A 16667-nucleotide genomic window follows, 5' to 3' on the forward strand; every position below is an offset into this window, starting at 1 on the left:
AAAGACAGAAGAAAATTGGAAGGGATCAGATTAAAAAAAAGGCAATTAAGCTCGATGGGTGTGTGTGATTTTTTTTTGTAAGGACATTATAAATCCAGGGGAGCAAAGCATAGGAAAGGGAGAAAAATTCATAGCAATAAACAACAACAATAATAATAAAAGAAAGGTGGCGTAGAGGATAGGAGGAGAACAAAGGTCGCGTCTCGAAGGTTCTTGCCTTGTTGGGAAAGGGATGGCGTCGGAGGTGGAGGACGACGCGGCGGCCGCGGGGGCGCCGCTGGTCGCCAACGGTGCAGCCGACGTCCGCCGGAGGGTGCGTCGCCGCGCCGCTGCCCTGCCGTTCGATTTTCGTTTTTTTCTCTCGGATTTGGTTGCTTTTGGCTGCTTTTATGAGTCCTCCTGATCTTGTCCGGCGGGTTCCGTGGTGTGCAGAGGGATCAGGCGAAGGCGATTCTGTCCAAGCAGGCCGTCAAGATCGCCACCAAGGCCGAGCAGCACGACAGCTTCATCTTTAAGGTCATTTCCCGACTCTGCCTCCGTTTAATCTCTTCATCGCTGCCTTTCTTCTGCAGTTGATGATGTTCACGAATCTTGCCGCTCCCGTGCCCCCTTTCTTTATCGGAATCTAAGGGAATTATTGACCTGTGTTTTCCGTAACCAATCGAGTCCGCAGCCAATTTTGGTGGGCATTGTGTGATGTAACTGTTCGATGAGTACGAGAAAGTATTGGCGATGGATTTTTGTTATCAAGCATTTTAGCGGAAAGGAATAAGTACCTGCACACACTTTGTGCATTTATTGTTCGTACTGTACTGCAGAGATTGTGGTAACTAATAATTGGATTCGCTGGACTGGGTCTAGGGAATGTTCTCATATTGTGCTACTCGTTTTAAATGTGCAGGTCACACACTTGCTGGGTGTTCTTGGATTTGGGGGATTTTGCTATCTCTTGGGTGCCAGTAAGCAACCGCAGCATTGATCTATTTGGGTGTACTGTACATCGAAAGATTCTTGTTGGTTCCACTTGTAATGCTCTCCATGCTCTGTCTGGTGTTGCTTGCAGGACCACAGGATGTGCCATATGTGTACTGCCTATTCTATATCATATTCGTTCCGCTCCGCTGGATTTACTACCGCTACAAGAAATGGCATTACTATCTCCTGGTGAGTCCATTATTGTCTCACATTGGAAATGCGTCAAGTACCAGAAATGTGCTTCCTCAGAATTTTACTTAGTTCATAACTTAAAACATGTTGGTTTCAGTGTCTTAGTTTACTTTAAAGTTAGTTGTTCTTCACACCACAAATCTTGCAATAGAAAGCTTTGTTGAATTGTAAATTGCACATACTAGTATGATGAGTCACCGATATACTGTTGTATGACATTGTGCCGACATCTTGCAGTTGCATAATATTCCTATGTGCCTATTTGCGTAAGCGCCTAAGCGGTTAACCTATTTTCACATCTCATGTCTTTATCCTTTAAAAGAGGAGCCACTCCATTCTAATGATGTGGAATGTTGATTATATTTTTTAGCGCACCATACCTGATAAATAGTATGCCTACATTATATATCTAGGTCAATATTCTAGGTTCTGTTTCATTTTACATTTTGAATATTGTCACAAATATAAGTTTGCTAGACAACAGTTTTGTGTTCTTTTGATGGGATCTTCTCCATTTCTAAAGCCATCATCTTGTGTGTAAAACCTAGAGTTTTTTTCATCTTTCTGCAGGACTTCTGCTACTATGCCAACACCTTTCTCCTTGTAATGATTCTCTTCTATCCAAAGGATGAAAAACTTTTCATGGTTTGCTTCTCGTTTGCAGAGGTATGAAAAATACCCTTGTTGATTTGCAGAGCTTGTCCAGGATGTGTTTAATCATTTTAAATCCTCACAGGGTCCGCTTGCTTGGGCATTAATTGTGTGGCGTTGCAGCTTGGTTTTTAGTTCATTTGACAAACTTGTTAGTGTCCTGATACATCTCTTACCTGGTAAGTGATCTCAGACATGAATATGTGGATTCAATACATACATCATTTTACCTTTTCAGGTAAAACATCATTTTAGTCTAGTGAAACTATTTAACCATTTCAGTTTATTGACGTATTTGGGTTTGACCCGTTCTGTGAGTAATCTATGGGGACTTTACATTATTTGAATTTGAACTATTTCTTCGCTTTGTTAATTAGTATGTAATGTTAGTGTTCTTGCTCATGATTCTTTAACCCACACATCTCATTTTTGTCTGGCTGAACTTCCTTCTTCATTTATCTCTGAAAGTTTCATGGAAACTACAAATGGAGTTGTGATGCCAAAATATGAAACAATGAGAAACACAAAAGTATTGACACTTAATCTGAGGAATTCAACAAAAAAAAGTGCAATTGGACCCTTTAAGAATCAGTTGAACTACAGAAGGGCTCATCCTGAAGTTTGGTCTTGGATATACTTGATTCCTTCTCAAATTTTCTATAGGTCGTTGGTATACTAGGATTATGTAGTTCTGTTCTGTATCAATTGCATTTTGTTTCTGAATATTGGACGGGCTTCATGACTGATTGAGTGCCTCTGCAGGGATTGTTCTATTCACTATCCGGTGGTGGAATCCACAAACATTTGCTGCCATGCACCCAGAAGGAAGAGATGCCAGAGACACATGGCCATATGTGGAGCACAAATCATATCTGTGGACATGGCTCTTTTTTGTTCCACTAGCTGCTTACACCCTGTGGCAACTTATGTATTTCCTCATAGTTAATGTCCTGCGTCGACAGAGGTTGTTAAGGGACCCTGAAGTCATGACATCCTACAGGTATATGCTTGTATTTTATTAAGGTTTAGCATGGACTATATGTACTGGATTACTTTGTTTTGCTTGCTATGCATCTGTATTGTTGCATGCCTTCTTGCTTTGTACTGAGAGAAATGAACTCAATAGCCAAAAGGTAGGGTTATGAAATAGCAAGGGAGGTAAGATGGGTTTGTGTTTGCCCCTGACACACTTACTGTTTGCATCACTTGGTCACCAATGAATAATGATATTGGAACTAATTAATCTCGTTAATCACAGGTGAAGTTGTATTTTTTTGTTAATTACACAAGAAATCTGTTTATCATCATTTAAAGAAGGGAAGAAAAAGGATCAAAGAAAACCATCCAAACACTATGCGGACGTACACACACACACCACAAATTTACATATGCTAGGTAATTAGAATAAACACACAAAAGACATTAAACCGGGGAGGGACCTAGATGAGCACCATGACCCAAGTTCCTGAGATCCCTGGCCTTGAGAGCACATGGATAGTTCCTTCTTCAGCCACCATCCTAACTACCATAATCACATATGGGGAGTGATATTACTGGATACACAGTCTTAACACTGCTTGCACAGCTCTAAAGCAACAAGGGTAGTGTTGAGGCCTGTTCTGAATTGCTTGTCGGCTCCCAAGCAACAAGGAAAAGATATAGTTCCTTGCAATAATGACTCTCTCATTTACATTAATGTAGTTTTGATGGTTTGAGTTAAACTTTGGATTTGTATACAAAAACTCTCCTCATGCTGTGTGCCTTAAGTTTGCACCTGTTTTGCGTTTTGCCCACTTGCATTTCCTGGGTTCATGAGTCCTTGTTCGAGTAATTGTTGGTATTCTCGAATCTCGAATACCCTTGATCCCAACATAGAACCTAATGTTTATCTTATAACGAACTGTTTGCAGGGAGCTCTCAAAGAAAGCACAGAAAGCGAACAACATCTGGTGGAGGCTGAGCGGACTGCTGGGTGACCGGAACCGGCAGGTCATGTACATACTACTCCAGGCGCTGTTCACAGTGGCAACAATGGCCCTGACCGTCCCTATATTCCTGTCGTACCGGATGCACGTGGTGTTCCTGATACTCAAGGTGTGCGCGTCGACATGGAATGGTGGCAGCTTCATCTTGGAGGTGATGCCTCGACAAGTAGTACAGAAGCAGCAGAAGAAGAAGCTGGACATGAAGCCCATCGAACAGGGGAGCTCGACACAAAGTGCGCCAGGTGATGATGGTACATTGGGTAACCACCACCATCACACATCCGAGGAGCAAATCCAGGAGTGAGGAAATTGAAGCTGGATGTAAGATTAGATTTTGCTGTTTACTGATGCAACCTTTGTTTTTACTGAGTGTTCTTTGTGTTGTTTTTCTTTAGCTCTGCCCAAGTTGTGATATCTATAGGTTTAGGTTGAATGATATGGGGCTGGGAATATGATGCGTGCCCATGTTTGTCAGGCTTGGGCAAAGATAACTTTTTCTTCTCGCTGTGGCAGTTGTGAATTGCGTGAAGCTGTTGCATTGTTCGTTTGAAGATGATGATTCGATGATGCCATATGCTGATTTTATTGCTTCGTGTTGAAGGACAGACTATAGATGAAATAATGCTTGGTGTAGAATCATGCATATTTGCTGCGTGAAAGAAAAGATTCCTGGAAGATGCCCTGCAAATGCAAAGGGTGACCACCGCTGTTGACTTGGACTAAGTCAATAGGTAAACTTAATGTTTTTTCTTTGTGGCTGGTAAAAAACGGTGTGCAGAAGAAGCACGATACTGGATTCTGGAACAAGGTGCGTACCAGATTATTTGTTTTCGTCTGCAAGTCGGTTCACCGCTGTACTGAACGTGATACGTACGCATTTTTTTAATTAAAAAAACGTGTTACGTACGCGGCGGAATGGGTACAGAAACCTTGCTTGACCAGTTGTCATACATATACGTCATCGCGATGAGCTGAGCAGCTTAAATGTTGCGTCGCCTTAAATCAATCGTGAACATTGCTTCGCAGCAGCATTGGCTCGTTTCCTTGAAGTAATTTCCAGTGAATTCCAGGCGCGAATATCTTCCACATTTCTGAGGAGACCCAAAGCTGCTTTGGTCAAGCTGCTCCTCTATATAAGCATGGGCCAAGAGCTTTTTAGTTTTTCCTTAATTTTGATTTTTCTTTTACTACTCTTACATACCATTTTCCGAGAGACCACAGCACAGCCTCCTGCGATCGGAACCGTGTGATGCCTACTGTGATCACAATGTGGGTTTGCACCGTGCCACCGTCGTCCGCGCTGGCCGCCCTAGCATTTGCGCTGTTCCTACTCAACTCGGGCGTCGCAATGCACCGCGCGCTCGGCCGCGGCGACGCCTGGGTGGCAGCGTTCGTTGCGGCCGCCACGGTGCTCGTGGCCGCTCTCCTCGCCACGGTGCGCGCGCACGAGGAGAGGCGACGCCGACGCGGCCTGTTGAAGGCCGCGGCGTGGGCTCAGTCCGCGGCGCTCACGGCTATCTTCGCGCACCGTGTCGCCGCCGCGCTCGCGCCAGCCATGGCTTGCCTGGTCTGGACAATGGCCGGCAGCACGGTAGCCGGAGGGTTCTACTGCCTCTTTCTGCACGGCCGGGATGACGATGGCGTCGTCGCTGGTGGCCGCGATGCACGACGAGCGTAGCTAGTTGCGTGTCGTTACTGTCATACAACTGAAATGTAGTAGTGAAATTAGCTACTTGAGACATACAAATCCTTGAGTCCTTGTTACCACATATATAGCACTAATAAATTGGCCACCACCCTCCAGTATGGTGTGCGATTGGTTGAGCATGTTCCTTTAGCTAATAAGCCATGACTGAATTGTTCCCTGATTTATTGTGTTCAACAGATAAGCTCAAGCAAGTAGGCTTGCCTTCTTTGGTTTTCTTTTCTTGAGGAAAAAGGAGGAGCCGGGTCTCCTACTGAAAATAAATCAAAGGAACAAAGGTTACATACACAAGTTTGTAAAAGAAAAAACAGTGGAAAGACTGAGATTCCTATTGGGACTTCTGCTCAGGTCTGTTCTGCTCAGCTCAGAAAATTAGGGATCAGAAAAAGAGAGGAAGAAAATCCAAAGAACTACAAGTTTGAGTTGATCCATGATTCTAAAAGAGGTGAGATTCTAGCTTTGCATCTGTGCAGTAAGAGTAGGGCCTCCACAATGATGTAAGATTTGCAGGTTTCCACCGAAAGTACTTTATTTCTGAAGATGACATCATTTCTCATCATCCAAATACCCCAACAGAAGAGGATGATTTGGTTGCTGTTCTGGCTGATCACCGAGTCTTATGCCCTTCGAAAATGTAGACATTAACCGTGCTATATCCATGTTGTGTGCGGCTGGTCCGGTGCCCTCGTGCGTGCACCACACTCGCACTGTCGCACAACTCACGGGGTGCGATCCTTTTACATCCTTCTACCTACAGATAGGATCACTAAAACAATCATGTAAATATGAGAATAGAAATGAAACATATCTTTTGTTAGGGCTCAATTTTTATGTTTTGTCGTGTTAGGATACCACAAATGAAAAACAAAAGCAACATTTATATAAATGATAACGGTTTGCATATTGTTTTCGACCGTTTTAGCAATTTACTACTCTATCCATTTCAATTTATAGGCCATTTTGGCTTTTCCAAATATATAACTTTTACTGTTTATTTAGACGTATCTTATATCTATATATCTAGAAAACTCAAAACAAACTTTAATTTGGGACTGAGGGTCGTATTAATATTTTGAACAGATATTATACATTTTTCTTTTCCTACAACCCTACACTCCCACAGTTTCTATGCTAATTGAACAAATCACCTATATAAAGTTTGTATCCATTAAGTTTGAAGATCTTCGTTGTACCCTAACAACTTGTGCTTTGGCTATAAGGTATCAAAACATTATCCGTTGGCGTTGAGTTTTCCATCTTTGCATGACATGCTTGGTGCTCGCTCACCTGTTGCTAGGGTTTCGCTGCTATTCCGGTGGTGCAGCGCATGATGCGGGGTTCAGGTCCTTGATGGTCCAATATGGAGGAAGAAAGAGTAGGGTAGGAGCCAGAAGAGAGATGGATGAGAGAATGATGAATGGCCCCATGCCATTTAGCTCAATCTCTCTAACCAAATAGAAAATAGAGATGGACTCATCTCTCTTAACTAAACACAGAATAGGAACATCCATCTAAAATCAAGGATGAAACCATCCCATCCTAGGATATTTCCAAACCAAAAACATACTCACCCGTATGGATACAGATTGATGAAATATCATAGGCATCTCACTGTAGATAAAATATAAGCACGTATATCACGTCGAGAACTTGAACTTTGATGAAAAGGTTCCACCACAAGGATCCAATTATTGCTTGGGTGATCGTTGTTTTTCTTGACATTTAGGGGTTACAATCCTTCTACGGTTTCTTGAATCAGCTATTGAAGAGTAATTTGCTTTGGCGAATGTTTTTTTCTTGACAATTAGATTTATTGGACACGATCATTGTCCTTTGTCAACGGATGGAACAAAAAAACAGGATGTAAAGTGAGTGAAGGAAACATATATGTAGATGGACAGATGATAGTGAGACTCTATGATCAAACGAATGGGTTGATTCACTGACATGGTTTCATGAGGACTATTGAGTTTTAGAGTAAGGCCTTGTTTAGTTCACTCAAAAAACCAAAAACTTTTCAAGATTCCCCGTCATATCGAATTTTGCGGTACATGCATGGAGCATTAAATATAGACAAAAATAAAAACTAATTGCACAGTTTACCTGTAAATCGCGAGACGAATCTTTTAAGCCTAGTTACTCCATGATTGGATAATATTTGTCAAACAAAAATGAAAATGCTACAGTGTTAAAATCTAAAATCTTTTTGGACCTAAACAAGACCTAATTATTGATTTTTAGTGGTTTTCATCTATAGACATTTTGGATGGATTAGGACTAGTTACTAGTTGAGCTAAAAATTAGTTCAAATTAACTAAGGTTGACTAGCTAGTTGACTAATAACTAGTTAAAGACTTGACTAAAAAATTAGTTCACCTATTAATTAGAGTTAATTTTAGCTAACTCTTAAATAGTTAGCAATTAGCCCTTATATCAAATACGCAGAGACCCTATATATTGTACTATATAGTAGATATATAGGATACGACGTAGCGAGAATGCCCCATCCCAGGAAACATATATAGCCATGGATCGGTGAAGTTTCTCGACTTGTTCTTTCCACGCTTTGCTTGTTGTAGAAGAAGTGACTTCAACGGAGGCACGCATTAATCTGTGGTACGTCAGTTAGGATAACAGCTAGCTATAGCGTGCCGCGTGCGCCGTGCAATATGAGCGTTGTCTGAGCAATTTCGTCCTCGGAACTCCGTGCAAAGCAAAGCTTAGCAGTTTAGCATAAGGCCTCTATAAATAGCACCATCCTTCAGGCTAGATGATTTCTGTTTCGTTTCCGATCATCCTATTCCCAGTCTTGTGGACGACTGGAGAGGTATACAGCTGGTGCTGCTTGGTCTTCCAATCTTCCGCAGTAGCGAGTATGGCTGTGAGTGTGACAAGGCATCACGTCTGCACCATCCTCATGATCAGCATCGCGCTGTTTGTGCTCAGCTCGTGCGTCGCGATGCGCGCCGCGCTCCGACGCCGCGACCACTCGTCGGCGACGTTCGTCGCGGCAGCCACCTTGCTCCTCGCCGCTCTCCACGTGACAGTCCGGGCACACGAGAGGGTGTACAGCGGCGCGGCGAGGCGCCGCCGCCGGGGCGCGCTCAGGGCTCTGGCGTGGGCGCTGTCCTCGGGCCTGACTGGCATGTTCGCCCACCGCGTCGCCACGATCACCCCGGCGCCACCGCCGTTCGCCGTCCTGATCTGGAGCGTGGCCGGCGCTGCAGTGACTGGTGGATTCTACCTCCTGTTCGTGGTGCACGAACATGGCATGGAGATGGAGACGCTGCCGTACGTCCCTAGGTACGGAATTGACCATCGACAGGAATCATGATACATACGGCTGGTGTGCCGCTGCCTCCAAGAAGTGATCTGGTGTGCATATATGGCTGGACGAAAAACTCGAAGCTCGTTAGCTCGCTCGGCTCATAACTGCCTCGGCTCAGCTCGACTCGGCTCGTTAGCTATAACGAGCCAACTCGAGCTAGCTCGCGAGCCAAACAAGCTATAATATTAAAAAAAAATCATCATAACTTATATTAATTTTATATTACTTCATGTCTTACACTTTATAAATAGTTGATATGTTAGCTCATATAAATATTTTGTTGAACTTAATACTATTGCATATATTATTATTGTATTATTACTATTTTTAAGCTTTAAATAAATATAAATATCATATTTTATGTACTTTTTATAACTGGCTCGCGAGTTTAACGAGTCAGCTCGAGCTTTTAACGAGCCGAGCCGAGCCAAGCTGACTTTCTGGCTCGTTAATATAACGAGCCGAGCTAGCTCGTTATCCTAATGAGCCAGAACGAGCCGAGCCAAGACGAGCCGAGCTGGCTCAACGTTATCCAGCTTTAGGTGTGCAGCTGCCTCATCTGTACAGTAAATTGTTTGCATGTGATGCAAATATCTATATCCCTTATAAACCAAAAGCCCACTAATACTATTTCAACTAAAACCCTACTAGTTTAGATAAGCTGGAATAGTTCCCGGGCCAAAACGCAGCCTTACTATTTCAACTCCTATTGAATTTTGGTATTCCAACTCCCACATGCCTTTTGGAATCTTTCAAGGATTAACAGTGAATGTTATTTAAATCTTTATATTCTCTTACCAGCTTCATCAGATATCTGATTACCAATCATCTTAGATCACCCTCAGAATACCAGCGGCAATGCGCAGCGAATTCATTTCTACGTACCAGAACAGAACTCCAGAAGCATGAGTTAAAACATGATAAAATTGATCATCAGAATCCAAAACAAGGTATATGAAAATGACATCATGATGCTTTGCTTTGGTCAGCAGAATTTCCTAAGCTTAGCCTACTGAGTTTCTGCAATTCTGAAGCTATGAACCAAGTACAGAGCTACAGCCTTGAAGAGTACACATCAGGGTATCCAATTAGCCAGTTTGCTGGAATCATATCATTGTGTGCCTCAGGTGGCTATTTTCCCATTGCAAGCAGATGCATATGCATCGGCAAGGCCAGGAAGAACATCCTTATGAGGATGTACATACCTTGAGCAGAACACGCTATCACTAGAAGCGACCATCGTGTAGATGCTCAGATCTTTTCGGATCAATCCTTTCTCCTGGAGCACCTTCATCACGTAATGCCGGGGCACCAGCCTTCGTTCCAGACTGTACATCAGGATTGTGGGCAAGCCCTGAATGTACTTGGTATCCACGCCGACGACTTTGGTCAGGAACTCACAGATGCCCTGAATCGTCTCCGTGGAGCGCAGCAGCACACACGGGTTCCTCTGCACCATTCTGGCAACCTCGGCATCTGAGCACCCGAGAATCTTGGCCATCATCTTGAGCTTAGCGGCCATGGTCTCCCGGCCGAGACCCGCCACGACGTTCACAGCCTGCCTGAACAAAAGCGTGTTGCGGGGCACGCCAATCTCATCAGCACGCACGAGGATAGCCCTGGTGCTGTCCGGCTTGCCGGTGAGCAGCCTCGGGTTGGACACGCACATCTTGCCAATTTCCTCGACAGATAGACCGTGCTCCTGGAGCAGCCGGACGTTGGTCTTCACCACCTTGTGGAGGTCGGAGGCTACGAGGTACGAGTTACGCCTGAAGATGCGGAGGAAATTGTCGGGCGAGCCGAGCAAGGGCATCCAGAAGCCGAGCTTCTCGTCGATGTTGAAGGTGCGGAATGAATAGGGGGCCACGCGGACGAAGCTGCTGATCTGCGCGGCGGAGAAGCCGTAGCTGCGGAAGCGGCCCACGCGGACCCGCAGGGTGTTGTCGACGCTGCAGTTGAGGATGCGCGGGTCTTTGGCCACGAGCAGCGTGATGTCGGCCTTGGACAGGCCGACCGCCGGGCCGGTGAGGAAGGAGAGCACTGCGTCGGCGTTGGAGTACGATTTCCAGTGGGAGGTACACTTGGCCGCTTTCGCGGCTTGCTCTCGGGTGATGCCGCAGGTGGAGACGAGGTACTCATCGGCGGCGAAGTGGCCCGGAGAGGCGGTGGAGAGGAGAGCGCGCTGGAGGGAGAGCTGTATGAGGGATGCGGAGCGGTGGACGGGAAGGAGATCTTGCAGGTGAATGGAGAGATGTTTTTGGAGGCGGAGCATGGCGGCGGCGGCGGTGCCAGGATTCCGACCTCTCACGCACCCCTAACCCCTTCTCCCTCAGCAACCCCCACCAGCGCGACCGGACATCTGTTGGGCTGAAAAGCATCATTTGAGCCCACAAGTGTCGGGCCGAATCCAACATAAAGCGCGCGGGCACACACACAGGCCCTTGTTTAGTTCAAAATCCAATACTAACTTAGATTTAAAAGATTCATCTCATAAATTATAGATAAATTATACAATTAGTTATTTTTTTATCTATAATTAATGTTTCATGCATGTACTGCAAGATTCGATGATACAGAGAATCTAAAAAATCGAACTTTTGTGAAAGTCTAATTTTCCTTTTTGAACTTTAAAAACGGATAAACCACCTCCCTTAATTTTAAAAACCGTGTGTATTACCTTTCCGATCCGGTTATAAGTGGTTTTAAAGTAGGTTTTATCTTTTTTATTTATTTTGGCTGAATTTTTAAAAATTTATAGTAAATCATAGAAAAAGTAATGAAAATCTAATTTTATTGTACTCCACGTGAGTAGATCTACACATTGAACTATAATCTGGTATGCTTTAGTACATAGTTTTTCCTGTAGATTTTGATTTGTTATTTTCTATAATTAATTAGAATAATTCATAACTGCGGTTTCTATCGTCTAATTGTGGTAAAATTTTTATTATGGCCTAACTATTGTATGTTCAAATTGTAGTAAAAATTTCATACTCAGTAATGCTTTGAAAGCCGATGGAGCACTAATTTTCACAGGACAATCGGATACAATCCTATTAAAAAGTACTCCCAACTAACTCCACCTATATAAGATGCACAAGCTATAATTATTTTAAGGAAATAGGAAAAATATGACACCATATATTTCATTTTATGGCGAGTCTTTTTCAACCACATATGACATACATTTGAATTGCCGGATAGACCCTCCAAAAAGTAACGTCTCCAACAAAAAAAGAGGAAGAGGACTTACTATGAGCTAGTTCTAAGCATTTTATAATTAAGGCAGCTCCAATAATTTAAGCATTTTATTAGAGCAGCTCCAACAATGACTTATGAGCTAGCTTTAAGCATTTTATTCCATGTTTTAATAGAAGAGAGAGAGAAACTAGTTCTTGATCAAGAACTAGTCTTATACACGTTTCAAAATCATATGAGGTTGTCATGTGGCCTAATCATATTTAACATTATTAGAGAAATCCGTGAAGTACAACATATATATATGACAAAATTAAAATTCATAGACCCCTTTGAAATGGAGTGAAAATTTCCTGTTTTCTAAGCTTTTCTCTGAAAATGAATTGATTTTTGTAAACTTTTTGTATAATTCTTGCAAAGTTTCTGCATTCTCCCAGTAATGCTTTGAAAGCCGATGGAGCACTAATTTTCACAAGAGAATCAGATACTTCTACATGCTCAACGATAAAGCACGACCAATTGCTCGGAGGTTCTGTTCTTGTTTCAGATCTCAAGGAGCTTAATTATACTAGGGGGAGTTTGCATGACCTGCTTTACCGCAAGCTAGCTTTTTATGCTGCAAATAGGCATTAAGTCGGTGTTTGGTTTGTGAAATAATCTCATTTTAGATGAGGTATTGTGTCATGAGAATTCATAGGTTGAATTTTGATGGAATCGATGTATTACTCGTACCTGTAGTAACAGCTTGTTTGATACCAAGTCACCTAAACTTTAGTTCTAGGTGAATTAAAAGTGAACTGATTTTTAGTTCCCAACCCACTAGCCATTAGTTCATTAGTTGACAAATGTGGACTAAAAGGTGCGAATGAGTCTATGTCTAAAAATGCCTTTTACTTTTATTCTATGTATCCAAGTAGCACTGGACTAAAAATGGTCCACCTAAACTTTAGTCTACCTAAACTTTAGGCTCTAGGTGATCCAAATAAGGTCTAATTACATTAGTTTGTGAGAGTTGAGATGACGATGAATCAACACCATTCCATTAACTTAAAAATAGGAGTAAGAAGATATAATGGACAAATAAATTCTTGAAACCAAACACCCGTGAGCATTGAAAAGCTCCCTCTTGATTATATATAAAAGAAAAAAGTGACCATGTGGTGAGGGCAAGATATTATATGTGTATATGTATATATTACGGAAAGAAGTCGACATGCTTGTACTAAGAGCATCTCCAACCATTATGCATTTAAAGTTATGCATTTTAGGCAAATTGCAAACCCCCAAATGAAAATGGCAAGGCTAAAATCGGGTGATCTCCAACCGTTATGCAAAATGCCAAGTCCATTATCTTTTTTTTCCGGAAATTTTGTTTCGCGGCACTCCTTCCCGCGCGGCCAATCGATCCCGCGCCAAACAGCCCGCCGTGGTCTCCCGTTCACCAATTCCCGCGCCAAACAGCCGCGCAGTACCGATTGTGAGCTGCGCAGTTCGTCGTTCCCGTTCGCAGTACCGATTGCAGTACCGATGTCCCGTTCCGTTAGTTCCCGTTCACCGTACCAGTTCGTCGTCTGTTGGCCATCAGTTCGTCGTCGTACAGGTTCGCCCCTTGGCTCCAGTACCGATCTCCATCAGGTCGCCGCCATCAGTCAAGCTGGCGAAGGAGGACGTGCGGTGCTTCTCCTATCGCGCGAAGTGGTGGCGGCGCGAAGGGAAACCGCGCGAAGGGAAGAAAAAAGCCCGCGAGGTGGAACCGAGAATCCCGTGATCTCTATTTGCATAGCCGGACTCCTTTGGCATATATGCCAAGTTTCCCCCTCCAAATGCATAGCTATGTAAAATGCAAAGTCCAAATGCATAACGTTGGAGGGTTTTTTTTTGGAGTTTTATGCATTTTGATAAATGCCAAGTCTATTTGCATAATGGTTGGAGTTGCTCTAAGGTGGTCTGATTCATCTTCTAGGAGAATGAAGCCCCAGAATTATTCCATTATCTTAAAAAAAAGAAAGAAATTGACCCATTCCAAATTATAAAATTTATCATTTTTAGAAACACAGCTAACTATGTATTTAGATATACACTATGTGGAGATACATATTTAAACAAATGTATCTAACAAAGATGGAATATTTTATAGTTGTAAAACCTTGGCGTAGCTTTGAAAGTTTGAATTTGCAGCGTTCATCACGGCTTCACCCTTTATTAGTATGTGAGATGATGTACATGCATGGAGGTGAATTGGCATACATATTGGTACATGGGTGTATCTACTAGACATTCGAGTGTTTTAAGGGAAGATGTCACTCGAGTATCACATCTCTTAAAATCACTCATTCCAACAAACAAACACAATCAAGCGTTCCGATCTCTGCCATCACTTGAGTCCTATAACCGCTCCATCACATCTAACGATACAAAAAAATATATTCAATAAATATAAAAATTGAATTATAAAATAACAAAAAATAGCAGATAACTACTATGAAGTACAAATTGATACAAATGCAAAGAAAAAGCAATAAAACATATACAAACAACAAATAAAAAATGCAAAAAAAAAAATAATCAGATCATTTCTATAGAAGCTAAATTGGAAAATTTCAAAGACAAACCAAATAAAACATACATAAATTCAAAAAAGCCAAAAAAAACCAGATTAATACTATGAAAGCCAAATTAAAAAATTTAAAGGAGAACCAAATAAAACATACAAAAGATCAGAAAAAAATCAAAAAAGATCATATAATAGTTCGAGTAATTCTAACTATTTCTATTTACAAATAATCAATTTACACCAGTTAAACATAGAATTTACACCAAAATAGAAGTAGTAAAATATGTTACAATACCGTGTAATCTGCTCTCGTAAAGGAAATATCATATACTCTTATGGGGCTAGGTGATTTGATGGGACAACCTGACCCTTCACCTGCAAAATAGAAAGCACTGTAGCTGCATGCACTCCACCGGCGGCGTAGTCGGCTTGGAGCAACATGCACGTGATGCGCCTGCGGTTGGGTCTTCAGTGCAGTTGCGTTGAGAGGAGAGCAGGCACCCTGGCCAAGCGTCCGCATGCAGCGTTGAGCGACCGCAACACCTGGCCCACGACCACACCACAACTGAGCATCCAATCCATTGGCAGCGTCATCCGACGGCCACCAGGAATCGAGTGACCGGAGTCCAAAAATCACTCAAGCAACGTGTAGATTTAGCGTACATATTTGCATGGTTGTAGAAGTGAGGAGTCGAATCCGAGTTAACCATCCATTTAGTCGCAATTTTTCTTCATAATAATGTGATCACATTTGCACGGCAAATTATCAAAAAGCTAATTATATTATGTATATTGCAGCACATACTGTAGATTTTTATAATTAATGATGAATTTCTGCTCTGCTAACAAGATCGATCCTACTACACAAAGCTTACTCGAATGCGGTACTGTTGACGACGTAACTCAGCCGGTGGGTCAATCCGACTCCTGCAGGCCAGCAAGCACGACGGAGCCTACGAACAGCCCGGCGGCTCCCGCCGCGAGCACCGTCGCGACGACGGCCTGTAGGGCGACGAGCGCGGCGGAGTCGTCGGGCACGACGACCACGGCGACGACGGCGGCCACGAGGAGCGGCAGCGAGACGGAGGCGAGGACGGAGGGCGACGTCCCCGCCGCGGTCTCGACGAGGCTGAGCAGGCCCAGGTCCTCGGCCTTGGACAGCAGGCCCAGCTGCTCCAGCGAGGAGAGCGTCACGCCCAGCTCCTCGGCCTTGGACAGCAGGCCGGCCTTCTCCACGGTGCTCAGCACCTTGCGCCGCTCCAGCTTCTTGAACACGTCCACGGTCACCTCCTCGCTGCCCTCCGCGAAGAGGCCCGCGCCGAACCACTGCTTCGACCAGTTCTCGTCGTAGCGGTTTACCTGCACGACGACGAACACGAGCATGCATGCTGAAATTTCTAATTTTTAAGCTGAAATATTGTTCGCTGATTTATCGTGGGAAGAAAACATTAGTGACAAAAAAGTACGGACAAGCAAAGAACAGAGTAGAGTTGCAGAGTTCGGAAGGGGGTGGGAGGTTAGAGACCAACTAGTACCTTCTTCTTGGGCGCCATGGCCGTGACCTTGAAGCGCCTTCTGCTGCTTGTGGAGGGCAGGAGGCCAGCAGGCTGGGACAGGCGAGACGAAGAGCAGCAGCCCGAGATCACTGCAGGTATTGCAGCCATTTCTTCCTGCTCCTCTTCTTGCCTGACGCAACAATGTAATTTGGGGCAGCCTTGCCTTGCCTTGCCTTTGCCTTGTTTCACCAGCTCTGCTTCTTGGGATTCTCCTCAGTTTCGCTGTCTGCAGAAATCGAAGAAATCTGAATGTGACCACTGGTTGAAAGGCTTATCTTTTGGGCTGGACCCACGGGCGACGGGCGCAAGGAGAGCGAAACTCAGCCACATATAATGTTGCGGCGATGTTCCCTTCCCTACCGTTACCGGCCTACTCGCAGGCCACAGAATTTACACCAACACAACCACAGCCAGCCACATGGCCTTGCGCCCTTGCCCTGCTTGCGCTGCCCTTGGGCAAGCACGCTCAAGGCGTCAACGCGACACCGTGGACAACGGCTTCAACGTCCACGTTTGCGCTGAT

General features: G+C 43.8%; 3 protein-coding genes across 6 annotated transcripts; 1 reads left to right on the top strand and 2 right to left on the bottom strand.

Annotated features, from left to right (window-relative positions):
- On the top strand, window positions 62-4408 carry LOC8078650 (uncharacterized membrane protein C776.05). Of its 2 annotated transcripts, XM_021457197.1 has the most exons (9): window positions 62-313; window positions 433-516; window positions 902-959; window positions 1064-1164; window positions 1738-1833; window positions 1904-1997; window positions 2581-2818; window positions 3729-4124; window positions 4317-4408. In XM_021457197.1, exons 1-8 carry the CDS (start codon window positions 233-235, stop codon window positions 4105-4107), a joined length of 1131 nt encoding a protein of 376 aa, XP_021312872.1. In that variant the 5' UTR covers window positions 62-232; the 3' UTR covers window positions 4108-4124; window positions 4317-4408. The 2 variants fall into 2 exon arrangements, with proteins under 2 accessions (XP_021312872.1, XP_002455851.1); XM_002455806.2 differs by having other exon boundaries at window positions 3729-4403.
- LOC8078652 (transcription termination factor MTERF2, chloroplastic) lies at window positions 9743-11256 on the bottom strand. Its single transcript, XM_002458006.2, has one exon. The coding sequence runs from the start codon at window positions 11106-11108 to the stop codon at window positions 9960-9962; it is 1149 nt and encodes a 382-aa protein (XP_002458051.1). The 5' UTR covers window positions 11109-11256; the 3' UTR covers window positions 9743-9959.
- Window positions 14206-16432, bottom strand: LOC110433388. Of its 3 annotated transcripts, none has more exons than XM_021455369.1 (3): window positions 16124-16432; window positions 15464-15947; window positions 14206-14439 (listed from the first exon to the last, which is right to left on the bottom strand). In XM_021455369.1, the coding sequence occupies exons 1-2, from the start codon at window positions 16250-16252 to the stop codon at window positions 15504-15506; spliced, it is 573 nt and encodes a 190-aa protein (XP_021311044.1). In that variant the 5' UTR covers window positions 16253-16432; the 3' UTR covers window positions 14206-14439; window positions 15464-15503. The 3 variants fall into 3 exon arrangements, with proteins under 3 accessions (XP_021311044.1, XP_021311043.1, XP_021311042.1); XM_021455368.1 differs by lacking the exon at window positions 14206-14439 and adding an exon at window positions 14778-15131; XM_021455367.1 differs by lacking the exon at window positions 14206-14439 and having other exon boundaries at window positions 15291-15947.

The sequence above is a fragment of the Sorghum bicolor genome, chromosome 3 (genome assembly GCF_000003195.3).
Source record: "Sorghum bicolor cultivar BTx623 chromosome 3, Sorghum_bicolor_NCBIv3, whole genome shotgun sequence".
Classification (NCBI taxonomy): Eukaryota; Viridiplantae; Streptophyta; class Magnoliopsida; order Poales; family Poaceae; genus Sorghum; species Sorghum bicolor.

What these genes read in the sequence shown, in the direction of transcription:
- LOC8078650 (XM_021457197.1), top strand. Translation starts at nt 233, where the DNA reads ATGGCGTCGGAGGTGGAGGACGACGCGGCGGCCGCGGGGGCGCCGCTG. An exon ending in AATGGCATTACTATCTCCTG is followed by an intron (nt 1,165 to 1,737) that starts GTGAGTCCATTA and finishes ATCTTTCTGCAG; the next exon opens with GACTTCTGCTACTATGCCAA. An exon ending in TTTGCTTCTCGTTTGCAGAG is followed by an intron (nt 1,834 to 1,903) that starts GTATGAAAAATA and finishes AAATCCTCACAG; the next exon opens with GGTCCGCTTGCTTGGGCATT.
- LOC8078652 (XM_002458006.2), bottom strand. Translation starts at nt 11,108, where the DNA reads ATGCTCCGCCTCCAAAAACATCTCTCCATTCACCTGCAAGATCTCCTT.
- LOC110433388 (XM_021455369.1), bottom strand. Translation starts at nt 16,252, where the DNA reads ATGGCTGCAATACCTGCAGTGATCTCGGGCTGCTGCTCTTCGTCTCGC. An exon ending in CCATGGCGCCCAAGAAGAAG is followed by an intron (nt 15,948 to 16,123) that starts GTACTAGTTGGT and finishes GTCGTCGTGCAG; the next exon opens with GTAAACCGCTACGACGAGAA.